Source organism: Rhipicephalus microplus, chromosome 2 (genome assembly GCF_043290135.1).
Source record: "Rhipicephalus microplus isolate Deutch F79 chromosome 2, USDA_Rmic, whole genome shotgun sequence".
Taxonomy (NCBI): Eukaryota; Metazoa; Arthropoda; class Arachnida; order Ixodida; family Ixodidae; genus Rhipicephalus; species Rhipicephalus microplus.
The window spans coordinates 295,270,856-295,295,777 of NC_134701.1; the positions used below are offsets into that span (position 1 = coordinate 295,270,856).

The 24,922-nt window shown below is 50.7% G+C and overlaps 1 protein-coding gene across 1 annotated transcript in view; it reads right to left on the reverse strand.

Moving 5' to 3' along the window:
* Positions 1–24,922, reverse strand: part of ds (dachsous cadherin-related 1) — a 228,881-nt gene that overhangs the window by 73,497 nt on the left and 130,462 nt on the right. The window contains exons 13-14 of the mRNA XM_075882295.1: positions 24,274–24,655; positions 10,216–10,440 (exon numbers count right to left, since the gene is read on the reverse strand). Of these exons, the coding sequence (XP_075738410.1) occupies positions 10,216–10,440; positions 24,274–24,655 (607 nt within the window). The remainder of the gene's footprint in view (positions 1–10,215; positions 10,441–24,273; positions 24,656–24,922) is intronic.

Consider the following 24,922-nt stretch of genomic DNA (forward strand, 5'->3'; position numbering starts at 1 on the left):
GGCTTCGTGGCAGTGCATATTTCCCCTGGAAGAAGGTTTTCACAGCTTAGCACTCCTTTACATGCGTGCTAATACACACATAGGTGCTTTCATGGCTTAGCACCTCTCCACAACAGTAAAGCAACCTTTATAGAGAGTCACATGCAGAATAATATACACCTATTCGTTCATTTCGAACACTTTTAAATTTACAATAATTAAAATATAAATCAAAGCCAATTCAATAATATTCATCACAATATTTAAAACATTCGAATATTCCCACAACCCTAATTTTAAGGTAAGCTGCATTCCGACGCATTTCTAAATGGCCATGCTTTTGCGCCTGAATACCACAGTGGGTCGATTTGCAGTGCCCTGCAGTGGGCGTAGTAAGGCTGATCATAATGATGACCACAGTGCGTGAACTAACAAGCGAAAAAATGCAAGCATTGTAATGAGGCCGCTGAGTCACTTTGTATTATACATCACACTTTGGTGCCCTTGCTCTCTATAAAAAAGTAGCTGTGCATCACAACCTAGATGGGCTTTGTTATTAGTCAAGTTGGCATATAACCTCGAGAAAAAATTTACTAAGCACCAACAGAAAAAAGACACCCTTTTCTTTTGCTTGCTCTTTCTTCTGGTGGTGCTTAGGCATCTGTTTTTCTAACCTACACATCGTGCATCAAACAAGCCGGTGCACTTGCAACCGCTGTGCAACTAACCAAAGCAATGCAATGACACTGACACCACTTTTTTGCCACCGGAGTGCTAAAACGAATCGAAACTTGCTAGAGGCCAAAAAATGGTCGATATCTGTCAGAAAAATGCACCCTCACCACTTCAGCGTGGCGCAGCATTTGATATATAAGATGTTTGGCTGTGCGAGCCTCCATATACATCTGCACCAGCTGCACACTTAAGCATACAATGTTTAAGGGGATTTCTCAACTGTTCAATATAGCCAATAGTTTGATATAACCAAGTCAACTGTATACAGAACATGACAGTGAAGGCGATGCGATGGATGGTGGCAACAGGGGTGGAACAGGGCTCATGGGTTTGGGAGCAGTTCTGGAAGCAGGCAAAGGTGCCTCTAGTAGCATGCTTGGAGTAGCCAGAAGGGCCTTTTCTAGCAAGTTTAGAGCAGTCAGAACAATCAGAGCAGATGTAACCTCGTTATACCGCACTTGTAAAGCAACATTTGTCCAATGCTACATTTTCCAAACACTCAGCTAAATTGTCCAATAGCCTTAATATCGCGATAGGAATTATATGAACACTCTTCAGAAGTTTTCACTGTTGCCGTCATGTCCCGTATAATGTCCAAATTAGGGGCTTTTTAGCTTGTACGTATACTTCTTTACGTTACCGTGTTACCAGATAGAATCTGCGCATGCAAGGGTCTTTATTGAACGTAAACCTTTACGTTTCCCACCAGATTTACCTTTCCCCCCATCTCGCAAATCCACCTTCGTTCGTAGGAACTAGTGTTCGAGTTGAAACAAGCCGAAGTGCGAGTGCCAACAGCAATTACATTGTTTCAGCCGGATTACCAAAGCTAGAATGGCCTAGCACATAGACATCGTGTGAGCCTGCTACAAGCTGGATAGGTGGCACCATCTAGCGGGGCCATAGTGAACCAGGTAACCACAAAATTGTTATTGCAGAAACATTATGTATTGTACGTCTGGTGCAAAAACCATGTAGCGGTGTTATTACAAATGAGCTACCTTTTTATTAATTCTCACCTCACAAACATTACGCGCAAGCCAATGTGTTCACAACTGTGGTTGCACGAAAGTGTCACAAGATGTGGACACCATGATTGCAGTAACCTTGTATTTTTCACCATTTTGCACATTTGAGGATACTGTACGCTATCAAAAATGTCTTGTGATCTTTCCACAACAGTGATTGAATCCCAAGTTAAATGTAGTCATCATCGCCATTTATGGTTTGCGAAAACGTAAAGGTATACGTGTTTATATGCGCGTACGTAAACGTTTACATATGAGCAGTGAAAACATTGAAAGACATGCATTCCGGTAAGACGGTAAACACAAACTGGTGTCCGATAACACGTTAACGTAAAGAAGTATATGTACAAGCTAAAAGTGCCTATTGACAGCATATCCCCATGGATCATATGTTCTATTTGCGGATAAAAGAGCACCAAGGAGGGATAAACACAGCTGAAGCAGAGATCAAATGATCCGGACCACTGCTCGGAGGGCGCATGCGGTAAGCCCCCCCCCCCTGAGACGCCTGCAGCCGAAGCGCTCTCTCTGTTTTGAAAGAGCTGAAAAGAAGAGAGGGAAGGTGTGTTGCTCAAGCAGCAACTGTGAACTTTGCTAGAGAAACTGTCAACTGTTTCGACCTTTCAGTACCATTGGAGCTGTCCGTGTCCCCTTCACAATCATGTGTTTACCACAATTAGTCTGAGACACTCCTTCTATCCTCCTATCCTCTGGTGTTTTATCTTGCGACTGTTGAACGCTTCCTCCTTCATGAGGCATGCCCATCAGCAAAAAACTGTATTCCATCTCTTTGATCTCTATAGACGTAGCTTTTAAGCACCGTTCCTTTGAATCACCACTTACTAGTGTGCTATCAATGGCACAACACGCATGCTTGCTACTCCTTTCCTCAACGGCAGTGGAACTCACGGTCAGCACACTGAATTCTCCCATAGAAACCTCTATGAAACTTCTCTCATCCCTTTTAACGCCCCTTTGACTACTGTCAGTCGAAGTTTCTCGAGCGTAAGCTTTCTGTGGTACGGCCCATTTGGCCTTGGATTCCTGTTGAAGCTGTTTCGTCTCCTTTTAAATGAACTTTAAGCCCTGCTCCCTATTGAGCTTTTGCTCTCTAATGACTCTTGATATTTTTTCCAAATCTATCCCTACAACCCCCCATGATGAGTGACTGGGCCAAAAGATGGTAAAATCCTGGCAAAGGTTCGCAAATTAATGTCACGATTATCTCGGAACCGCTTGCTAAAGATTGAATTGAGAAAGAGATGGGAGTATGAGGTGGCACAGCAAACAAACTTTATCATGCAAAAATGCAACTAGAAAACAAACACTCAAAATTCACAAGAAAAAACATGTTTACTGTAATCCGCTAGACTTCAAAACAAGAACTCATTACAAGTTTAGCTCAATGCTAAGCCCTAAGCAAGTCTATAGCCAAGATGGCTGCTCTCTAGAACCTCTCATGCGATCGCACATTCATCGAATATCTTACTACCCATAACTGTGGGCTTGGTTGCGACGTAGCGTCGCTGTCTTATCGTGTCTGTCACTGACATCCTGGAAGTGGTCGTCTGGTTGTCGTCCATCAGCATCCATCTGACAATCTTTTGTCTTCATTGTTTGTGAACCGGTTGTCACAGGCCTCGGCAGGTTAGGTCTAACCATCGAAGAACACTTCGGGGATTGTCAAGTCAAGGGTCATAGCCATCTTGTGAGGAAGGCGAAGAGAGGCAGGTGTCCTGGAAACTGCTGTTGCAAGGAGCTGTAGGACCGGAGCGTGCCTGTCAGTGATGGTGACAGCTGCTTTCCAGCACCCTTGCGCTGCTACCTTCAGATCCGGGTTAACCGAGCCTTCTTCGACTTTACTGGTTCGGCGCTGCACAGGACAATGCCAGCTCATCTTCTCAGATGTTCTACTGCTGCTCAGGTAGTGTGCCACTGGCATTCCTCCAATTAATACCGTACGCAAACATGGCACGTATGTGCACCATTGGGGCCTCGGGCACAATCGCCCCAATCTGCCATATGGCAAATGCTCCGCGCCCTTTTACGTAGGCATCGTCAGTGCAATGGCAATCACTGCTACCAACTGCATGAGTAAAGAGATGGGGTATGGAGGAAGACAACAATGAAGTAGGAGGAGAAGCACGCAGAAGAGGCACGAGCGCATGCATGGAGTAGCACACGGCTCGATGCGCATGACGCGAGCCGTAATGAAAGACGGAAGTGCGATGAGCTGGCATTGTGTGGCTACTGGAGAAGAAGGTTGCATCTGCAGCTTTGCTTAGTCGAAAGGTTATGGTGACCCCCGCCATAACTGCAGCGGACGTCACCGCGGGTTCACGCTTAGCGAGCCAAGGGCCGCTACTCCGTTTACTCGCGTGTAGCCCACCGCTCCGCGCGCGCTCAACTAATAAAACGTTTAGCGCGGCGCGGCAAATAGACAGTGTTCTAATGTAAAAGTACACAACACTTTATTGCCTCTGGCGGCTTCCGAACAACAGTACAACGTCCGCTCCCGGGACGCGGGTAGCAAAGGCACCCGCACGCGGACGTTCACAATAAGGGGAAAACCGCGAACACGTCGCAGCTCGCAATGGCGAGCTTTGACACGCCGGTCGGGAAAAGGTCCCTCGCGGCTATGCTGCGCACTCTCACGATGGCCACTGGGCCTGGTCGCGAGTGTTAGGGCAAACCTCGTACGCGTAGGCCTACGGCAAGTGCGGCTCGTTGTGGTACGACCACTTCAAGCACTAGGCACCGCTCTGGGCTTAGCGTACGCTACCGAAGCTAGCACTCGAGTAAACACGCCTGCCGAGGTGCCCAAGGCCACCCCGGGCAGGTTACAGTCCGACGATTCCCAAAGGGGACGCGGACGAAGGAAAACACGTGCTTACCCGGCGCCGTCACGGAGAAGAGAGGGCGCTCCCTCGGCGCGCGCGTACCGCATGCTGTGCCCGCACGTGGCGCCATCTATCGCCACGTGGTGTTAACAGAGCAGGAAAGCGAAAAGGTGTGGCCGTGTGGCGGAATGCCCGCGAAAATGGTCGCGGGCGCGCCTCAGATCCCCACATCCTCCTCTCCTCAACTCACCCTATATACCGGTCTGCAAAGGCAGCCGGTCGTCGCCCATGCATGCAAAGGCGTCATGCAATGGGCAACAGCTAGCCTCAGCCTCGCTCTGCAACTGCTGCTGAAGAAAAAAAAATAAAACAACACAAGAATACACTCTAGAAATACAATGGTTCCGCGGAAGAGGGGCAACGGGAGTTCATGATGCTCACACAAGAGCGCGTCCACAGCTCGGAGGGGAAGCGTCACGTAATGTTTGACTTAAGTGACTTCGTCTCGTCGATGTTGACGACAGCCCTGCGAGTCTGACGAACGCCACCTCGGTGGAGGTTAGGATGGACCTCGCTGTGACAGCCGGCCCTTCTGCTGAAATCAAGGTCGCCAAATCCACTGGCTGCGAGGCGTCCTGCGGCGTCGGTCGAGTCGTGCACAGCGTCTGCGACAGCTGGCCTCGTGCAGGAGCCGTGATAGAAAGGCCAGCAGAGCTTATCAGCGACGGTCGGGAGCAGGGCGCAACCGGGCTGCCTAACGACCACAGGTCTCCGAACACCTCCAGAGTCCAAAGTGGTGTAGGGGTCGGTGACTTCTAAAGCTGTCGCCACACGCGCACACACACACGCACACACACCTCCGATGGTCGGGTCTCTCCAAACGCGCACCGCAAAGGAAGCGCAGAGTGTGATTTGTCCTTCTCCCCACGCTAAAGCACCAATTCACAATCCCCTCCTCCAGCGAGAAGAAAAAAAGAAAACACGTAAAAAAACATCAAGTAAACAACAACACTCAAATGACAATCAGCAGCAGTAACTGGGCGAAACAGACTTCTTTGCAAGCACTGGCTGTAAAGAAGTTAGCTAACTGAGACTAGACAGTAAAAATGAGGGCCTTCGGTTGCGGAAATAAGCCAGCCGTCCGGCGCGAAATCACTAAGGTGTCCGCTTCCTCAGATTATACCGGTGCGTGGTCCGAATGCGGTCCGCCGCGCCGGGTATGCGCCGTTGCTTGCGCGAAGAGCCACTGGGCGCTGACGCAGGCTCGTCAGACCTCGACGCAAAGGCTTTCAGGTCTGCGATGTGGGCACGGCTGAGTTTTCCCGAAAGCGGGTCTTTCAGCAAGTACGCGAGTGGAGTCCAAGCTTTTTCCACTCGGTACGGACCAAGCCATTTTGGAGCGAGCGAAGTTGAGAAACCCTTGCTCGCGTCGCTAAGAGCGTGGTTGCGCTTCAGGACGAGGTCACTCACCTTAAATGAAAGGTGGCGACGTTTTCGGTCGTACTGGGCCTTTCGCTCGGCCCTGGCCGATGCCAAACTTTTCCTCGCTCTACTGAGAGCTCGACAAAGCCTGTCCCGAAGTGTGGAAGCGTAAGCAGAACAGTCTGCCGGTTCTTCCTCGTCTCCGAGCTGGCATTGCATGACACTGGTCACCAAATTTGCCTACTCCCTTCCAAAATTAAGGAAGGCGGGAGAGAAACCAGTAGAGCGACTCTCGGAGGTTCGGATTGCAAACGCGAGTTCACTCAAATGGTCTGCCCAGTCTTTTTGACTTTCGGCAAAGACCGCCAACATCGGTTTCAGCGTACGATTGGTTCGCTCCGTCAAATTGGACTGGGGATGGTAGGGCGAAGTGGTGCAGTGATCTATTCCTAGGGAACGGCACGTATCACCAAACACTCGAGCGGTGAAATACGACGCATTGTCCGTGATCAATCTTTTCGGAAAGCCGAACCGACAAAACACTTCCTGTAGCCTCTCTAGCACCGCTCGCGCTGTCACTTTCCGCAGCGGAAACAGCTCCACCCATTTGGAAAAATGATCAACAACTACCATCAGATGTATGAACCCCTGCTTACTCCTGGGGAACGGCACCATTAGATCGCAGGTGGCTACTTGCCACGGACGCTCACTAACAGTCGGTTTCATCAAGCCGGGCGGCTTTCCACCCCTTGATTTCACCGTTTGACAGACCTGGCAGGAACGGCAATAGCGAAAAATGTCACGCTTTACGCCAAGCCAAGTCACAACCTTGCTCAGTTTCGCAAAACTTTAGAGCCACTCAGGTGACTGGCAATGGGCTCGTCATGAGAGGCTCGCAACAGTGCGGCTCTCAGACTTTTGGGCATAACCACCTTAAACAGGTCTATGGACTCGTCGTCAGTGGCTATATACTTCAGCAGGAGCCCGTCATGGTCCAGCAAAATGAATCCGCCGGGGACTCAGCGACACACGCTGTTTCAGCCCCCTAATCGCGCCCGCCGCAGAACAAGCAGCGTAACAGCGCGCCTCTCAAGACGGTTTAACGGCGCCCGCCGCAAAGCAAGCAGCGTATACGGCGCTCCGTCCCTCCGAGACTCGAAACGGAATCACTCTGCTGAGCTTTCAGTAGCTCTTCACTGCCGAAAGCAACTCCCATTCTCCCAAATAGGGGAGTCTGGTATCGCGCCCACTCAGGACCGCAGCAACCGCCGCGTGCACGGCGTCACGGGTTCGCTCTCGGCACAGTGGCTTTCGGAAAGTTCCCCCCCGCTCGGCCGCTACGCAGTGCGCCGCTTATCTGGATAGCAGCCAAGGTCGTCCTCATGGGGACTCCCCCTTTTCGCCGCTGTTTCGCCCCCGACCCTTGCCAGTGCTAAGGCACCGCGAGTGGCCGTCGCACCGGAATCTAGGTTCTCGGCAGACAACAGGGGGCACGAGATAGCGCGTCAGCTACAATGTAGGAGTGTATTCACCACAAAAAGGGGCGACGACACAGGTGAGCGCCGAAGGGCGCCCGTCGATAGAGGCGGTGGCCTCTTTGGGCAACGCGGCATGCCACGGAGCAGACATGTTGCGACGAGCCCGAATCGCACAGGTGAACTGGCTCGCTAAGACTAACCAAACGCCTAATGAGCCTTTGATACCGCGTTGGGTACCAGGCTGCTAGGTTGCATAGCAGCCAGCGAGCGAAATTCGGCAACGGCTGAGGCCGCGGTGCCGGTCTGTGTCCCGGAAGCTCCACTGAGAGCCGTTTCGGAGCGCTGTGACATGGAACTGCTATGCATTCCAAAGGGAGCAGTAGTAGTCCAATTTGCCCTTGTGCACTGTTCGGGTTGGGCTATGGCCCCGGACCCAAAACACGCTACCTCTCCAGTGGGAGCTGATACGTAGCGCCTCGTGTCATCCCGACTGGGGCTTGTGACAAGTGAGGGTGCACGATTGTGATGCTCAAGGGGGGCACTAGCCCTGTTCTCGAGCAATGCGGTATCTGCTAAAAGCGTCAGCGGACAGAACTCACGCGGAGCAGACATAACGCGGCGAGCCTGATTCGCAAAGGCGGGCCGACTCGGCTAAGACTAATCAAAGGCTTAATGAGCCTTTGATTCCACATTGGGCGCCAGTATGGTGACCCCTCTACTCACCGTAGCAGATCACTGCAGGTCACGCTTAGCGAGCCACAGGGCCGCGACGTTCACAATAAGGGGAAAACCGTGAGCATGTCACAGCTGGCAATGGCGAGCTTTGGCACGCCGGTCGGGAAAAGGTCCCTCGCGGCTATGCTGCGCACTCTCACGATGGCCACTGGGCCTGGTCGCGAGTGTTAGGGCAAACCTCGTACGCGTAGGCCTACGGCAAGTGCGGCTCGTTGTGGTACGACCACTTCAAGCACTAGGCACCGCTCTGGGCTTAGCGTACGCTACCGAAGCTAGCACTCGAGTAAACACGCCTGCCGAGGTGCCCAAGGCCACCCCGGGCAGGTTACAGTCCGGCGATTCCCAAAGGGGACGCGGACGAAGGAAAACACGTGCTTACCCGGCGCCGTCACGGAGAAGACAGGGCGCTCTCTCGGCGCGCGCGTACCGCGTGCCGTGCCCGCACGTGGCGCCATCTATCGCCGCGTGGTGTTAGCAGAGCAAAAAAGCGAAAGGGTGTGGCCGTGTGGCGGAATGCCCGCGAAAATGGTTGCGGGCGCGCCTCAGATCCCCACAGGGTGCGACGGTCAATTGGTTCTTAATGCTAACACTTGCAATCTGTGGTATAGCTGTTAACTTGCAACGCTGAGGCGCTCCAGCATTTTTCTTCTAGTATTGGCCCACCCGTCGCAGTCCCTTTTTGAATGTTGGCCAGCAGCAATCCCTCCAGCGTCGTCACGTCGAACAAAAGGCCGAGCTTGTACTAGGCTTAAGCGATGAAGACGCTGTGCTACATCATCGACGGCAGCGGGACTTACCGTGAGGCATTGGGGTGACGATTGAAGAGGATCATCAACTACATCTGCCATGAACTCAACACAATGAAAGTTGGGCTTACGGCGATCAATGGGTTAGGGTAAGAGCGTTCGATTCATGCTACAACCCATGGCAAGGTCAAGGTGACCAGACTGTGGTTAGTGACTGTAGTTTGTTGTAGCGGAAGGAACTGACTATTTTAGTGTGAGTTTACTTTTGGGGCTTTTGTTAGTACTCTATCATGAAAGAATTGCACTGTTCTTTGTTTGCCCAACGAGTGTTTAGTTTTTCTCCAAGTTTTCCACTTATTTATTATTAAAACATGTTTTCTGTGCTGCCTAGCGTCCTCTCTGCCCATCGGCATTAACGAACGCCTCTGAGACCCGAGACATCGACCCTTGAGGGCGGTGCAGTTGGTGGCTTAGAGGCAGCAAGCAAAAAAAATAGGCCCCTGTCACAAAAAGATGCACACAATGTCTTGTCTGTTTCGTTGTATTTAACTATGCTAACTGGGGTTTTTAACCTACATCAACATCGCACAGTACACAATCCTCCACCATTTCAACTTGATCAAAACGCTACCACAGCGATCGCAATCAAACGTGTCTGTTTCAGGTCAGTAGCCAAGCACCATAACCAACGCAACCAAGGAGCAGTTGCACCAGAAAAGAACATGCGATGCATATGACGGCTCAAAAACACTCGACACACCAACTTGATCACGTGTGGAGTGATAACCGAGAAATAAAAATGCAGCAAAAAAAACTCCCATCAGCGCACGAACAATGACGATACGGCTGACAGAAGAAGAAAAGTTGCATACCCTTAAGCCTTTTGCCAGCCACGAAAGGTAAGACATAGTCTCTGAAACTGGAAGATTGTTCATGCTCCTAATCTTGGAGGCAACACAACTGGCCACTGGAAGACAAACCTGACCAAGCCAGCAAAATATCCAACATGGCAGCTTTCAAACTTGAGCGGCATGGCTGAACACGAGCGATTTAGTTCGAAAAATCTAATTTAGGCATGAATTTGTCCATAACATTGGTCACCAAAATTTATTAGTGCAACGGGAACTTTGCCGATGCATTTGAGAAGTCCAAAAAATCTAACAAGTACAAATTTTTAGGCCTAAAAAACCGTGGGCGACTGTAATTGCTACTGTGATAACAGAAAAGATGGTAAAAGAATCATAAAGCATACCTGATGCACGAACCACAAGCACAGTAGTGCCCACAGGAGCATCCTCGGACACATTTGCTGCGTAGTGTGACTCGTCAAAGCGTGGTGGCCGCTGTGGTGCCTCGCTAAGATGCACGTGCAGCTCCTGATGGGCGCTACGTCGTGGTGATCCATTGTCACTGGCAGTGATGTTCAGAACAAGACTTTCAGGCAGCATCGCCAGGGGTCGTGCAACAGTCAGAAGTCCTGCATTAACACGTGCAGAGATGTAAGAATATTCACAGGGACTCCTGCTATGCAGAAATAGTTTCTGTGACTGTGAGTAGTGCTGACAAGCTGCATTTACATGGGCCGACATTGGAAAAATATACGCACTTCGGCCCTTGCCGGCTAGCTTAAGCTACTCTGCGTAGATTGAGATTGTCATGGTAACAGCCCTGAAGCATACACGCAATGAAGGCTCTCATTTTTTTCGCGACTTGATTACTTGCTGCGATGTGTTGCTGGAGGCCTGTTAAACATAACACGGCACATTGTCTGCTACAGCACGCAACAGATAATAAATTACAGGCTCCTCCTTACAGACTAGCCGGACATCGCGCCCGCACGTTATAAGAGTTTTGCAACAGCTTCCGCAGCAAATTCCTTCCGGCTAATTATGAGTGGCGATTGCGAAGGGAGTTAGAGCAACGCACCCAGCATCGGATGAATTCTTGTTAAAGTATGTAGGGGTGATGGACAGACTGTATCATCTTGCTAAACCTCATGCCACCAATGCAGAAAAGATTGAACGCGTTACCGAGACAAGCGCACCCGACTTTTGGGGCCAAGTGATGCAAGTTTGCAGACCTAAAAGAGCTTGCCGCGGCAGCGAAGCGCATACAAGGGGACATCCCCGCAGTGAGAGCATGTTAGACGCCTCCGCCTGCACTGCAGTTAATCTAGCCTAATCTAGTCCAATGGTGATGCAGTAGCTTCAGAGGCGTAAAGGGGTAACCTATCAGCATCGTTCGTTGATGAGCACATACCACGCGGCTACGAGCTGTCAGACCGCTCTTTGGTCCCCTGTGCTTAAGCGCTTCGTACATCCCACGCCGCCCCCACATGTGGCATTTCACAGCGGGAGCGTGTGGCCGACACGAAATCTGACAAGCGGCGCAATCCAGTGCGAGGCCCACCAGATCAAGGCAATTTACGATCAAGCTGGCGTGGTGTCCGCGGTCCTAGCTATCAGTGTGGCTTGCCAGGGCACATCACCTGCAAATGCGACTGCACGCAGGGTCAGGAGCAAACGCGCAGCTCGGGATACTGACGGCGCCACTGATGAACCGTATCAGACACCGCGTGGTAATCAGAATTACCGACGCGCTCAGGTCACTGGCACACTCAGTCTGTAGAGCAGGTGATGCCGTAGGCTCGCTTGCACTGCTAATCAAGTTAATGATAGCTGGAAAGTTCGTAGCACTTTTGGGGCAAGTGCTTTTTTATTTAGGGACAATGTGTTGAACCATGTACGCGAGAACAATATCCGCTGGAGACAAAGCAGCACTATCTTCCGTCTTGCTTCAGGCACAGCAGAATCGAGCAGCGTGGCTAGGCTAGTGATTTGCTGGGAAAAGCACGTAAGGCGATGTTTCGTGCATTTTTCCGGGGTGTCAATGTCTTTAATCTTGGTTTGAGATTTCCTCGCCAAGTCAGGTATTGTCATTGACATTGCAAACAACGGCTACCGAGAGTGCGATGGAGACATCAAAAGCTTTTCTCGAAGTCCCCCACATTGATAGTCTTGCCAATTACAGGAAAAGATGTGATAGTGCGAGGAGTAAAGTGCACTGAGAAAACCAGTAACCACCCTGCCAAAGCAATGTGCGGTGCTACAAACAAGGTCAGAGTCACGATCTGCCCTGAAGACCGTTGACAAGAGGGAGGACCGAGGCACCACTCTCTGGCAAGGACGACACCACACGCATGGCAGAGTAACAGCTACTGACTGCCGAGCAGTACTCATCAGTGTTTATTATCCAAGCATGAACAAGGTTGCCTGCCTAACTTGGCAAGGTAATGAAAATAGGCCACGTAGGGCGCCACACGCTCGTTACATCCCTCACCCCCAGTTAATGTGCACAAAATAAAAATTACAAGTCCCAGCGGGTTCGACGTTGGTTTAGGTAGGCGAAAAGCGGTCTGGTGCCCTTCATTGTCAATTGCTCTGTCTGGGTATAGATGTTGAGGGACTAGGAGTGGTAGCACAAGCTGCTGCCTGAACCGCTCTTCATTCTTCCTGAGACTCTGCCGTGGTTGACAGAGATGGCACTGAACTTGTCGGTGACCCAACTAGTGGCGCACAACGGGAGGCTCCTCCTGTTCCTTGCGAAATGGTTGTCTCACTGGCCGCAACTGGTGCTACCACAGATGCAAGCCATGTTTTGCGGTTAGCCCCACGTGATAAGCATGTCGGTGTCATGTGGTTCCATCCTGCAAAGAGGAGGAGCTTGCAGGCGAGACCACTTGTACAGCAAACCAAAGTGGGCCAGAACAGAAATTCCTGGCCAATGCTGGCATTCCAGGCTTAGGCAATGGCCCAGGACAGCACCCTTTGTCAGCAGCCAGCTTCTGTTTCAGCTGTTTGAAGAGCGCTGTGGACCGGAGGTCTGGATGAAGAATGTCCAACGGTGTCTTCACCATCCGTCCGAGCAAAAGCTCACAGGGGGCACGGCTGGTGACATCATGAGATGTAGTCCGATACTGAAAAAGTATGCGGGTGACTTGCGTACGGAATTCCCCCCCTGGCTCTTCTTAGTTTTGTCTTTAATCATCTGCACCACCCGCTGAGCTGCACCATTTGAAACAAGGTAGTATGGAGGAACCATTATTCGGTGGATTCTGTTCTTTGTCAGCCAGGCCAGATACTCTGCGCTGGCAAAAGCGGACCCATTATTGGAGACTATAATGTCTGGCAGCCCCTGGGCTGCAAAGATCTGCCACAGTGCTGAAATGGTCGTACCTGCTGACGGAGTGGTGACAAGTATAACCGCCACCCACTTTGAGAATGCATCAACCACCACCAGGAACTAGTGACCTTTGAAGGGGCCCCCAAAATCCACGTGAAGGCGGGACCAGGGCCTCTGTGGGAATGGCCGTGAGGTGATCTACACATGGCGCGTAGCCCGTTGATGTTTTTGACAGACTTGGCAGCTCCACACCATGCGAGCAATGTCCTGGTCCAGTGCAGGTCACCATTTTTGTCTTTTCCACATCAGGATGCCCCGCATGCAACAACTACAGGACCCTGGACCGAAGACTGTGAGATCACCACCCTGGAACCCCAAAGTAGGCAGCTCCAGGTCAGCTCAGCGGCTTTGTGGCTATTGGGCTGCTGCACCAACTCCTCCACTCGGGATACTGCCTTCACCACCTGGGATAGGACCGAGTCCCGACTGTTCACTCGCGACACAGCAGACCTGCATATTACCTCTGGGTACACATGCTCCAGCATGAGTACTTCAGCTGGCTCTGGAACCGCAGCAGGAATTCTGGCAGCAGCAACCAGTTCAGGGCATCAGTAGGCCCCAGGTCTTTCTCCGGATGGTACACCAACTGGTAGCTGTAGGCCCCAAGCTTCAAGGCCCATCGTACCACTCGAGGTGATGCCTGCACGGGGACCGCCTTGTCTGGCCCTAGTAGCTCCAGCAGTGGTTTGTGGTCCATGACTGACTCGAACATTGGGCTCCACAGATACTGGTGAAAATGCTTGCCGCCAAACATTAGGGCGAGGCCTTCTTTGTCCAGCTGGCTGTAACACTGCTCTGCTTTGTGAAGACGACGAGAAGCAAACGATAACTTTGCAGGGGGCTGAAGTCAGGCTGGCCTGGAAGATGACGTGTATCAGGTATTCTGCACTGAGAACCAGGAACATGCATTTTTCCCGCATGAGCTTCAGACCAGCATACTGAAGTCTGGTCAGAACGTTGTGCAGATTCTGCATGTGGTCTCCGTTGTCAATACCAAGGACAAGGATATCGTCCAAGTACACTGCCACGTGCTTCATGCCCCTGAAGAGGTTCTCCATCTCTCTCTGAAAAATGGCTGGTGCCGAGGGCACGCCGAATGTTAAACGCGTACACTGGAATAGCACCATAGTTGTCGATATTGTGATGTACTTCCGTGAAGCCTCCTAGAGATCCAACTGCTGGTATGCATTTTTGAGAAGGTCAAGCTTCGTGAATTTCTGGCCAGCAGACAAAGCCGACTAGAGATCTTCAATCCGAGGCAGGGGGTACTTTCTAACGGTAGCCATGGGGTTGATCGTAACCTTGAAATCCCCACAAATTCTGAGACCACCATCTCGCTTGAAAACTGGAACTATGGGAGCGGCCCACTTTGCAGTTTTGACTGGTACCAGTATGCCTTCTCGCTGTAACCGTTGCAGCTTCTGGGTGACACCGTCTTTAAGTGCAAATGGCAGCGGGCGAGGCTTAAAAAATCGAGGCTGGACTCCCTCAGGTACATAGATCCCAGCAGTCGTAGCGACGAATGTGCCCACCCCTGGCTTGAACGGTGACTAAAACTTCATTAGGAGGCTTAGGATGTCTTGTACGCCATGTAGGGCTGCTTCCTGGACATGACATTTTGGCAGCCGAACACCCAGTGCGCAAACCCAATTCCTGCCGAGCAGTGTCGGTGACGACCCTGTGGTCAAATACAGGGGAAGGGTTGCTTCCCTGTTGTCAAAACGAATGCTGGCCTGGGCCTGGCCTTGGACCTGGGAAAGCTCTCTCGAGTAACTTTGCAGTACGACTCCAGAAGCTTTGACAGCCACACCAGGGAAGGTCCTTTTGAAAAGTTTGCCAGCCATGACCGATGCACTGGCCCTCGTGTCTAGTTCCATGAAAATGGGGTGCCTGTAAACTTCTATGGTTAGTACATACGGTGGCACAGATGACGGGACAAGGCCTGTGTGCCACATGTCGAAAATAGGCGGGTCCTCGGTCACGACGTTTAGACTGGCTGCAGAGGAACCCGAGCCTGCTGGCGCACTTCCCTGCCGCCACCTGCGACGCTTACCCTGACTGCGGGCTGGTGTGGAGCCTGGGCTTGATCCAAGCTGCTGCTATGGTCTGCTGTTTTGCTTCCCCGTTCGGCATACTCCTGCAAGGTGCCCTGCCCAGTTTTTTTCGCACGTGAAGCACTGCGAATTTACGAACTAGCACTGCGAAGGGGAATGGGCATCACCACAGCGACTGCATCTACTCGCCCTTGCCAACATCTTGTTGACCGCTGCTTCTGATGACGCCGCACATGCAAACTCGACCGCTGCTTCCGTTGACGACACATGCGCAATCTTGCCAGCGCCTTCTGTCGCCGCATCCATTGCCAGTGCTGCTTTCCCCACGTCCTCTAGCGAGGGGTCAGGAATTTCCAGGAGACGTGTCTGCATAGTGGGGTTCTGTATGTCGCAGATAAAACGGTCCCGTAGCAGCGAATCCAGCTGGTCCACGAAAGCGCAGGTACTCGCCAAACCTCGCAGTGCAGAACTGCCCGAGGCTCTCCCGTTCCCGGGGGCTCTGGTTGTTGAAGCTGAAATGCCCCATTAGCATGGACAACAGCGGACTGAAGTGTGAGCGCAGTGTAGTGAGCAACTCGCTGAGCGCCTCAGTATGCGGTATAGCAGGTTTTAGGATATCGAGCAGGAGACTGAAGACTTGGGTTCCGCAACTTGCCAGAAAAGTGTCCCGTTGTTTCTCTTCGGACGTGTCATTAGCACGGAAAACACATGAACTTGCTCCTCAAAGATGAGCCAGGCGGACTTGTCTCCCTAGAACGTCTCGAGCCTGCCATACAGCAGCATGGTGTCAGATGTGGGGGAATTGTTTTGCCGCTCTTGATGGCGTGGGTCGACTCCTTGACTGAACTCGTCACCAATGTCACAATCTGCCCCGAAGACCGCAGACAAGAGGGAGGGCTGAAGCGCTGCTCTCTAACAAGGACGACACCACATGCGTGGCAGAGTAACAGCTACTGACTGCCGAGCAGCACTGGTCAGTGTTTATTATCCAAGCACGACGAAGGTTGCCTGCCGAACTTGGCGAGGTAATGAAAATAGGCTAGGCAGGACGCCACACGCTCGTTACAGTCAGTGCACTCGCTTTTGATAGAGGCACAGAGCTTGCCAGAAGGGGAAAGAGTGCAGCTGTCGTCGCTGTTGTACGAGTACGACGCAATGTTCACTGACCGCCCAGGCCGCACTACGCTGGTCAAGCAAAGAATTGACACTGGTGATGCACTACCTTGTAAATGCGATCCCCGACCGATCAGCTCGGCTAAACAGAAAGCACTTAACGCCACCTTGGACGAACTCATCACCTGTATTTATAGTTCCAAAGAAAGATGATACGTATAGCCTTTGTGTAGACACCGCAGGCTTAATGAGGTTACGAGGAAGAATGCGTACCCTCTTCCCTCCATCTCATCTTTAGTATCCAACATAGGTGAGGCGAAGTACTTCACTACACTCAATGCTTGCCGTGGATATTTCCAGGTTGAGATGGACGAGCAGGATAAACAGAAATCGGTTTTCACTTGCCACAAAGGGCTTCTCTAATTTAGGAAAATGTCTTCTGGCTTGGTGGGAGCTGCCGCTAAGTATCAGAGGCTAATGAAGCGTGTTTTAGGAGATGCAAAGTGGCAGCACGCACTCGCATATCTAGACGACATATATACTTACTCGAAAAAGTTCGAGAAGCACTTGCGCCCCTTGAGAGATGTTCTAGAAAGGCTAAAGTCGACGAGAATGACTCTGAATCCAAACAAAACTCAGATAGCCAAGAGGCAAACATTTTTGGGATTCACGCTTGACGAGGGTCTCATTTTGCCAGTTAAGGGTCAACTTGAAGCGATAGTCAGCTATTCATCGCTGAACAATATGGGTGAGCTGAGGCACTTTCTGGGAATGGTAAACATTTATGCCAATTAATTCCAGATTGTGGAATCAGGGCGTCGATGAAGTATATATAAACATCCTAAAAGAAATCTACAGGGGATCAACTGCTACCATAGTGCTTCATAAAGAAAGCAACAGAATACCAATCAAGAAGGGTGTAAGGCAGGGGGACACAATCTCTCCAATGCTATTTATCGCGTGCTTACAGGAGGTTTTCAGAAGCCTAGAATGGGAACAGTTAGGGATAAGAGTTAATGGAGAGTACCTTAGCAACCTGCGCTTCACCGATGACATTGCATTGCTGAGTAACTCAGGGGACGAATTGCCACTCATGATTACGGAGTTAGACAAGGAAAGCAGAAAGGTGGGTCTTAAAATTAATATGCAGAAAACGAAAATCATATACAACCTCGGAAAAGAGCAGCACTTCGAGATAGGTAACAGTGCACTTCAAGTTGTAAAAGACTACGTCTACTTAGGGCAGATAATAACCGCGGAGCCGAACCACGAGATTGAAGTAACTAGAAGAATAAGAATGGGGTGGAGCACATTCGGCAAGCAGTCTCCAATTGTGACAGGTAGATTACCACTATCTCTCAAGAAAAAGGTATATAACAGCTGTATCTTGCCGGTACTTAGCTACGGAGCAGAAACCTGGAGACTTACAAAGAGGTTTCAGCTTAAATTGAGAACGACGCAGCGAGCAATGGAAAGAAAAATGGTAGGTGTAACCTTAGGAGACAAGAAGAAAGCAGAGTGGATTAGGGAACAAACGGGGGTTAAGGATATCATAGCTGAAATCAAGAATAAATGGACATGGGCCGGGCATGTAGCGCGTAGACAGGATAACCGCTGGTCGTTAAGGGTAACTAACTGTATTCCCAGAGAAGGAAAGCGGGTTAGGAGGAGACAGAAGGTTAGGTGGGCAGACGTGATTAAGAAGTTTGCGGGTATAAATTGGCAGCAGCAAGCACAGGACCGGGTTAACTGGCGGAACATGGGAGAGGCCTTTGTCCTGCAGTAAACGTAATCAGGCTAATGATGATGATGATGATGATTCCAGACTGTGCAGCAGTGCAGGCACCATTGACGAAGCTCTTCAGGATTGGCGAGCGTTGGGCTTGGAGCCAAGAGGAGGTGGACGCACTGCGTCGCCTCATGAAATTGCTGGCCAACAGGGCTGAGCTGCAGCTACCTGATTTGAACAAGGAGTTAGTGATTCACAAAGACGCAAGCAACCTGGGCTTAAGAGCAATTTGCTTCAGGAGAATAGAGGTGTCCTCCGACCGATTGCGTTTGCGAGCTGTTTATTGACGCCAGCGAAAAGGAACTACTCAGTAACCGAAAAGGAGTGTCTCGCAATAGTTTTTACTCTCTGTAAGTTTGACTTTTACATCGACGGAGTAGCATTTGTGATTGAGATTGACCATGTGGCACTCGCATGATTGAGGCGCCTAAACGAACCAAGTGGCCATCCTGGCTCGTTGAGCATTGCTGCTGCAGCGTTCGAACTTCACCGTTCACTACCACAAAGGTAGGAACAGTGCCGCGGCTCACACACTATAGCGTGCTCCAGTCCGACACGAGGCAAGTCACGGGACCCAAGAACGAACTGAGAGTTAGACACTCCCGTTAACAGAAACAGCAGAGTAAACGTTAGTTCAAGGCAGAAGCGTGAACAACTTAGAGGCTTTAGTTAGTGCAGGGATTATTTTCAGCAGAAGGGAACTGTTAGAAGCTCAGCAGAAAGATACGTTTTGTCGAAATGTATTCGACGGGCTCCAGGAGCCGGGTGGCAGTGAGGCCACCGCGTACATTGAGGCAGGTGGTATTTCTGTCAGTGCGGAGCAGGTGGTGTTTCTGTCCAATGGAAGTGCTGTGAGCGTGCTAGATTCATATTTGCGAGATTCGGTTGGGATTTTGCAGAGGCACATCCCATCCGATAATGACCCAAGTTAGTTATTCAAGGTAGAGATACCGCGCACATTGAGAAAAGCACTTCTTCGCTGCTTTAATGATGCATGCATTGCTGGGCATGCGAGCAGCCCTAAAACTTATGCTAAGTTGTGTCTCCTCGCTACCTATACGTTGCCCATACGTTGTGACTTGAAACGCTACACGTCACAGGAGGAGCATAAGGACTACGGCCAGTCCTCCTCTGGGCCGCAGGCGGTGGGTGAGATTTTTCGACACCGAGTGAGGAGCACAGAACCGCGTTACTTCCTGTGTAACAGGCGGAGACAACTCTCCACAGCAAGCCACGTTTAACATGTTCGACGCGAGGTGCAAGAGTTCACAAGCAAGACGTGTGCGAGTGTTAACCTTTCCTTTTTTCTGTGTTGACTTTCACTCAGCAGACAGATAGTTGAAAGAGAAAGAGGTACCGTAGAGACGGCTGGGAGAGGAGACCGCTCCTCCCGCCCATAATGTTTCCTAAAATTAACCAAAAAGGGACTCTGGCACTGCGATCGTTCAGCGACCATGAAATAGATAAGAAGTACGCGAATTTGCCTAGCCTTCGTACTTATGGACAGTTGTGGCTTCGTTTACTGCTGCGTTTAGTTTTTGTTTCGAAGGAAAGAACCAACCCTTCCGAACTTCATGTCCCGATTAGAAATGGTAAGCCTAAAAGATGAAGGTGGTGAAGCGCCACCGCTGCACATTTGCCAATTTTGTTTCGTAAAAAAACAGCTCCAAGTCACACAAACATACATGGAGCCACAAGTACGAAGATTAGACAAATCCGTGTACTACACATAATTCCCATGCTCGCTGAAGTACCATGCGTTGCAACTCCCACAGACACTAGCACCAGAGTTCCCTCTAATTTATATTTAGGAAACTCTATGCTTCCGCCGATTGAGCCACCAACGCCCTTCATGCCTTCATCGTGGCCACTTGACAACCAAGCAACGCCATTTTTACCCTACCTCATTGCCCTCTCCACCGTGCTTCTACGCAAGCAGTGCCTGTTGACCAACTGCCAGCCCAGCCGGGAGAGCCAGCTGCATCGGAGCTGCAGTCTGGAGGACGTCACCACCTAGTAGAGCCATGCTTGTCTGGACCTACATGACCTTTACTACTTCAAGGCCATGGTGCAGCATGCCAAAAATGAAAATTCCAAGCCCACCAAATCAGAAGAGCCTTGACCCGATGTGGCAGCCCTCACAATGCTGAACAGGGCAGTCAGAAACCAGTGCTGAACGAGACACTTCACTAACTGGCTACTCTCAGTTGCCACGAATGACCTGAGTGGCGGGACTCAACAGGCCACAGTGTGGACTAGAGTGCTACCAGAGTCCGGTCCACTGCAGCAGTATTGGCGGCGAAGGCGACAAAGGTGGCATTGACTGGCCATAACGCAAGTGGGCACAGCAGCGATAATGGCTACATTGGATGCAGCGACGACAAGCTGGGGCACTGGCGGCATTCGCGGCTGAGGACCAAGCGCAGGAGGGCACGGGTGGGGACCCACCGTCCTCGATGATAAATAACAAATATTTTCATGCTTCAGCCTCTGTCATTCGGGGTCTTTCATAAGGAGAGGAGGATGTGGGGAAGCATGTGTGCCCATATTGTTCCTTTCCCTTTTACGGCAGTGTGGCAGCCTAGTGGCGAAGACATGTCTGTCCTTTCGAGAAACAAGTCAACAAAGCCTCTTGCAACAGGACGGGGCACCTGTTACGAACTTTATCTCGGGAGAGCTGGCAAAGGATGTATTTGAGAGAGAGACGACGAGGAGAGACGCAAGTGTGGCAAGGCAAACACACTTTATCACTCCAAACAAAATAAAAAACAGTAATCCGACACTCAGAATTGACACACAAACAGAAACATGCCCACAATTGGCTATACAGCAAAACCAGAACTAATATAAATCCAAGACAAGCTCAGTCTTTCGCCTAAACTGTCCTTAGCCAAGATGTCATTTTGGTGGCTGCTTTCATGTGCTCTGGCAATAATAGAACGTCTTTACTGTTCATATGCCACCCTTGGAGCTACGACGAAGTGGTACTGCCTCGCCGTCGTCGTTGTCAGTGCGTGTCCGCTTGACGATCCACTAGTCTGCATTGCCGGTGTTTCGGTCCCTGTCTCCATTTTCGGCTTCACTAGGCCCCACTCATGAAGGTCTCCCCGCTGACGCGGCCATTCAGATGACTGGTGTGGGCTGCTCCCTTCCTAATGCGATGTAGGGAAGCTGCAAGTTTACCAGGAACTGCTGGGCAGGATGCAGCAAGTCCGGGCAGTCTCACTCGAGACTATCTCCAAGGTCGACAGCCACTTCCCTAGCTTTTCGTGCCAACATCCTCAAAACCGGGCGATTATCCTGCTCCGGTCGCGATAGTGACGCTCCTTTCCCACGTCTTCACAGCTTGGCGTCCCAACACACAGTGCCAGCTTATCCTCTGGAACTTTTCTTCTCGGCTCGAGTCACATGCCAAAAGCCTTTTTCTTACCAATCTCTTGCGTCTATAGGGCTTGCGCACGTGCACTCGGGTGAATATCTTCTCCTCGTTCACCGCCACCACGCCTCCACGTTCAGCACGCGTCTGGTGCCTATCCTTTACTCATGACAGCGCCCCGCGGCCGGCACACACTATTCCCCTTTCCTGGCTCATTGAATGGGTTAACCTTTCTCAGCAAAGGAACCAACCCTCGTCAGGGAGAGGGAAGCCGGGACGGTGGAGAGAAAACGGGCATGCCGACAGCAGGATATTTTCTCTGGCACCGGCCACCAAGCAAGGAGGACAACCCCGGACTTCCTTGCGAGCCAAGGCGATCGATGACAAGAGGCGTAAGCAGCTACCTTTTTGTTATTTTCTTAGAGCAAACAGCCCCTCTACGTGACATTTACACGTTATTGCTAACGTAGCAATAAAGTGTTGTTTTGTTTACCTAGCTTGTTGCCCTATTTGCCCGAACCTGTGTAGCTGCGATGACTCGAAATACGGAAAGAGGACATTAATCGTGCACAGTACGACTGTGCGGAGGGAACATTAGTTAGGCTTCTGCGTCAGCCGTATACAGGGCAAACCTCCTCACATGCTGCGCTGCCCGCGACCGGCAGCAAGCGGCTGGGGCCACGCTATCAGCCCTAGTACGCCGGTGCAAAGGCCTGTCGCCCAGGCACCTGCACTTCTCCCACTCGACGAGTGCGTGCAGTGTTCTGCAGTCTTTTTTCTTTTCGTTTTTCTTCCTCCACACTTCGTATGTTCACTCCACGTCCCCTCCTCCTCCATAACGACCTCGTTGCTTGCTTCCCAGCGGCGCACCCAAACGTGACTTCTTTCAGATGTGAATTCACTGCCACATTTGTGACAAAGATTTTCCGGCAACCCCATCATAACTGGTCCTTCATCTTGGGGGACTGCACAATAAGAGGTAAGAGTATACATGGGGTTCTACGGGAAGGTAAACAGGAGTTGAAAATGAGCACGTTGTAACCGGTCATGCACCACTTTAAGCAGTTACGTTGTAAGTGGTCTGCACTATAGTGTACTGTGTCTTTACTTCATTAATCGCTGACTCTACATCTTTGTAGAAGTGTTCAACAAGGCATCATCATGACTTGATGTAGGTGCTGGAGTCCACATAAATAGGCTAAATATGATGTCTGAATATCAAGTAATGATGATCATGCACATAATATGTTACGAAGATGAAGAAAATGAAGACGAAGGGCAGAAGCAGCTGAGAGGTGGGCGAGTGTGTCAATCAGCCATCATGACTTTTGCCTGTGTTTTTCCACCGTAATTACATCTTGTACATAAGCCACCAATCTCAAAACATACTGGTGGAGGTTCTGCGTACAACAACAGGCAATGAAGCTCTGCAGGGGGAGTCGCATCGCCTTCTTAGCAATGGCTAACGTTGAGCCCTCCACGTCAACGTCAGCGTCTCCATCAAACACGGTGTCGCCCCCATACGTTTTCACACCACCTAAGGATACTTGTAATTCTGCGAGACCGTTGGTGTCGACATTGAAGATTGTTTGCCCTTGTTTAAAGGTGCGAATGGGCCAAAAAGATGGGGTCAGTTGGCTAATGTATTGTTTTACTTGAGAGGCAGGGCCAAGGTGTGGCACGAAAAAATGAAGAACTCACTAGCTCGGACCAATGCAAAGAAAAGATGCGAGAGGTATTTGGCGAAACCGCCGGCCATTAGATTGCCGCCAAAAAGGGATTCGCCTGCCGTGCCCAATCCCCCACGAAGTCATACATCCAATACGTGCTGGCCCTCTGCCAAAAGGCCGACAGTTGCATGACGGAAAGTGGCAATGTCGAGCATGTGCTGAAAGGGATCGCCAGATTCAATATCCTGATGTGCAAGGATTCTTCCACCGAGAATGAAATAATCAAAGAGTGTCTTCAATTCGAGCAATTCGATCAAGTGAGAAGTTGCCATATTTTGCAACCATTCATCAGACTCCCAAATACCACTGCAACGTCAATTTGTGAAGACCAGTTCACACCACAATGTCTATCGCCACCGGAGGACCTGACACGCATTGTTTGTCGCGAACTGGAAGCAATGGCGCCCTCAGCATTCTATTCGTGCAGCACCGATGCCACCCCTGTTACCGTTCCTCTCGTTCAAGCTATCGTTTACTAGTAGCTTGAAAATATTGGAGCGCATTTCGTGTGCACTGTCACCGCGCCCAGAGTCAGCGAACACCCTTTCGCAATGTTCTCCTCCAACCGATAGTTTTCTCCAGGTAGTCGCAACTCGGCTAAGTGGAGAACTGTAGATGACCAACCTATATGTTTCAACTGCCACTACATTGGTCATATTGCTCGCTACAGCCGCAACACACAGTCCTCGGTTGTTTGCGCACCGACCGATATGACCCGTTTCAACCATACTGCCCACATCTTTTTACCTGCCCCTGAGTCCAACGTCGTTGACGATTCTCGGAACACTTGGTACAGCCGCTCACCTTCACCACGTGGGCACCAATCTCATTTGCCACAAGCACGTCGCCCATCGATTCGTTTGCCACAGCCACAGCGCATATCGTCCCTCATCGCTTCTGGCCGCACCGTTTCCGAAAACTAAGAAATGCGGCCAACCCCATAATGATATATCAGAGACCCATAAGGCACTTGACAGAAAAGAAGAAGTGACTGACAGTGACTAACCAGTGTTGCGGTCGAGAGAGAAGTAGCCTGCATCATTTCCCCCTGCTACATGGTAAAAAACGTGGCCATTTTCTCCAGCATCCAGGTCAATAGCAATGAGCTGTTGCAGGACAGCGCCCATGGGAGCATCAGGCGCAATGGAAACCTCTGCGGCCGAAGCAAAAGTGGGGCTGTGGTCATTAACATCTTCAATGCTGATGAAGCAGGTGACGCGAGCCGTCAGTGGCGCACTTGAGCTTGGCTGGTCTTGGGCCCTGACGATGAGCACGAACGAAGCTTGGCTTTCCCGATCCAAATGTGTGCGCACCACCACCTTCCCCGTCGAAGGCTCCACATCAAAGGCGCCCACGGATGGCCACTCTTCGTCTAGGTGGTACACCAACTGCACAGAGCACCTTCATGTAAGAATGCGGTTCTTTCAAAACTACTTCCATAAAAGACAACTCAATTGAACTCAATCAATTCGAACTTACAGTTAACAGTTAACAGGGTAGTTTAAAAAACGTAATTTTTTTATGGCACTCAAAGTTACTGATGCTAATGCTTATGGTATCAAATTGTACACCTAGGAGTTATCTTTCAAACACGGTTAGCTTGAAACCACAACTTTATTAACAATAGTATGAAAAAATCATCAAACAAAACACAT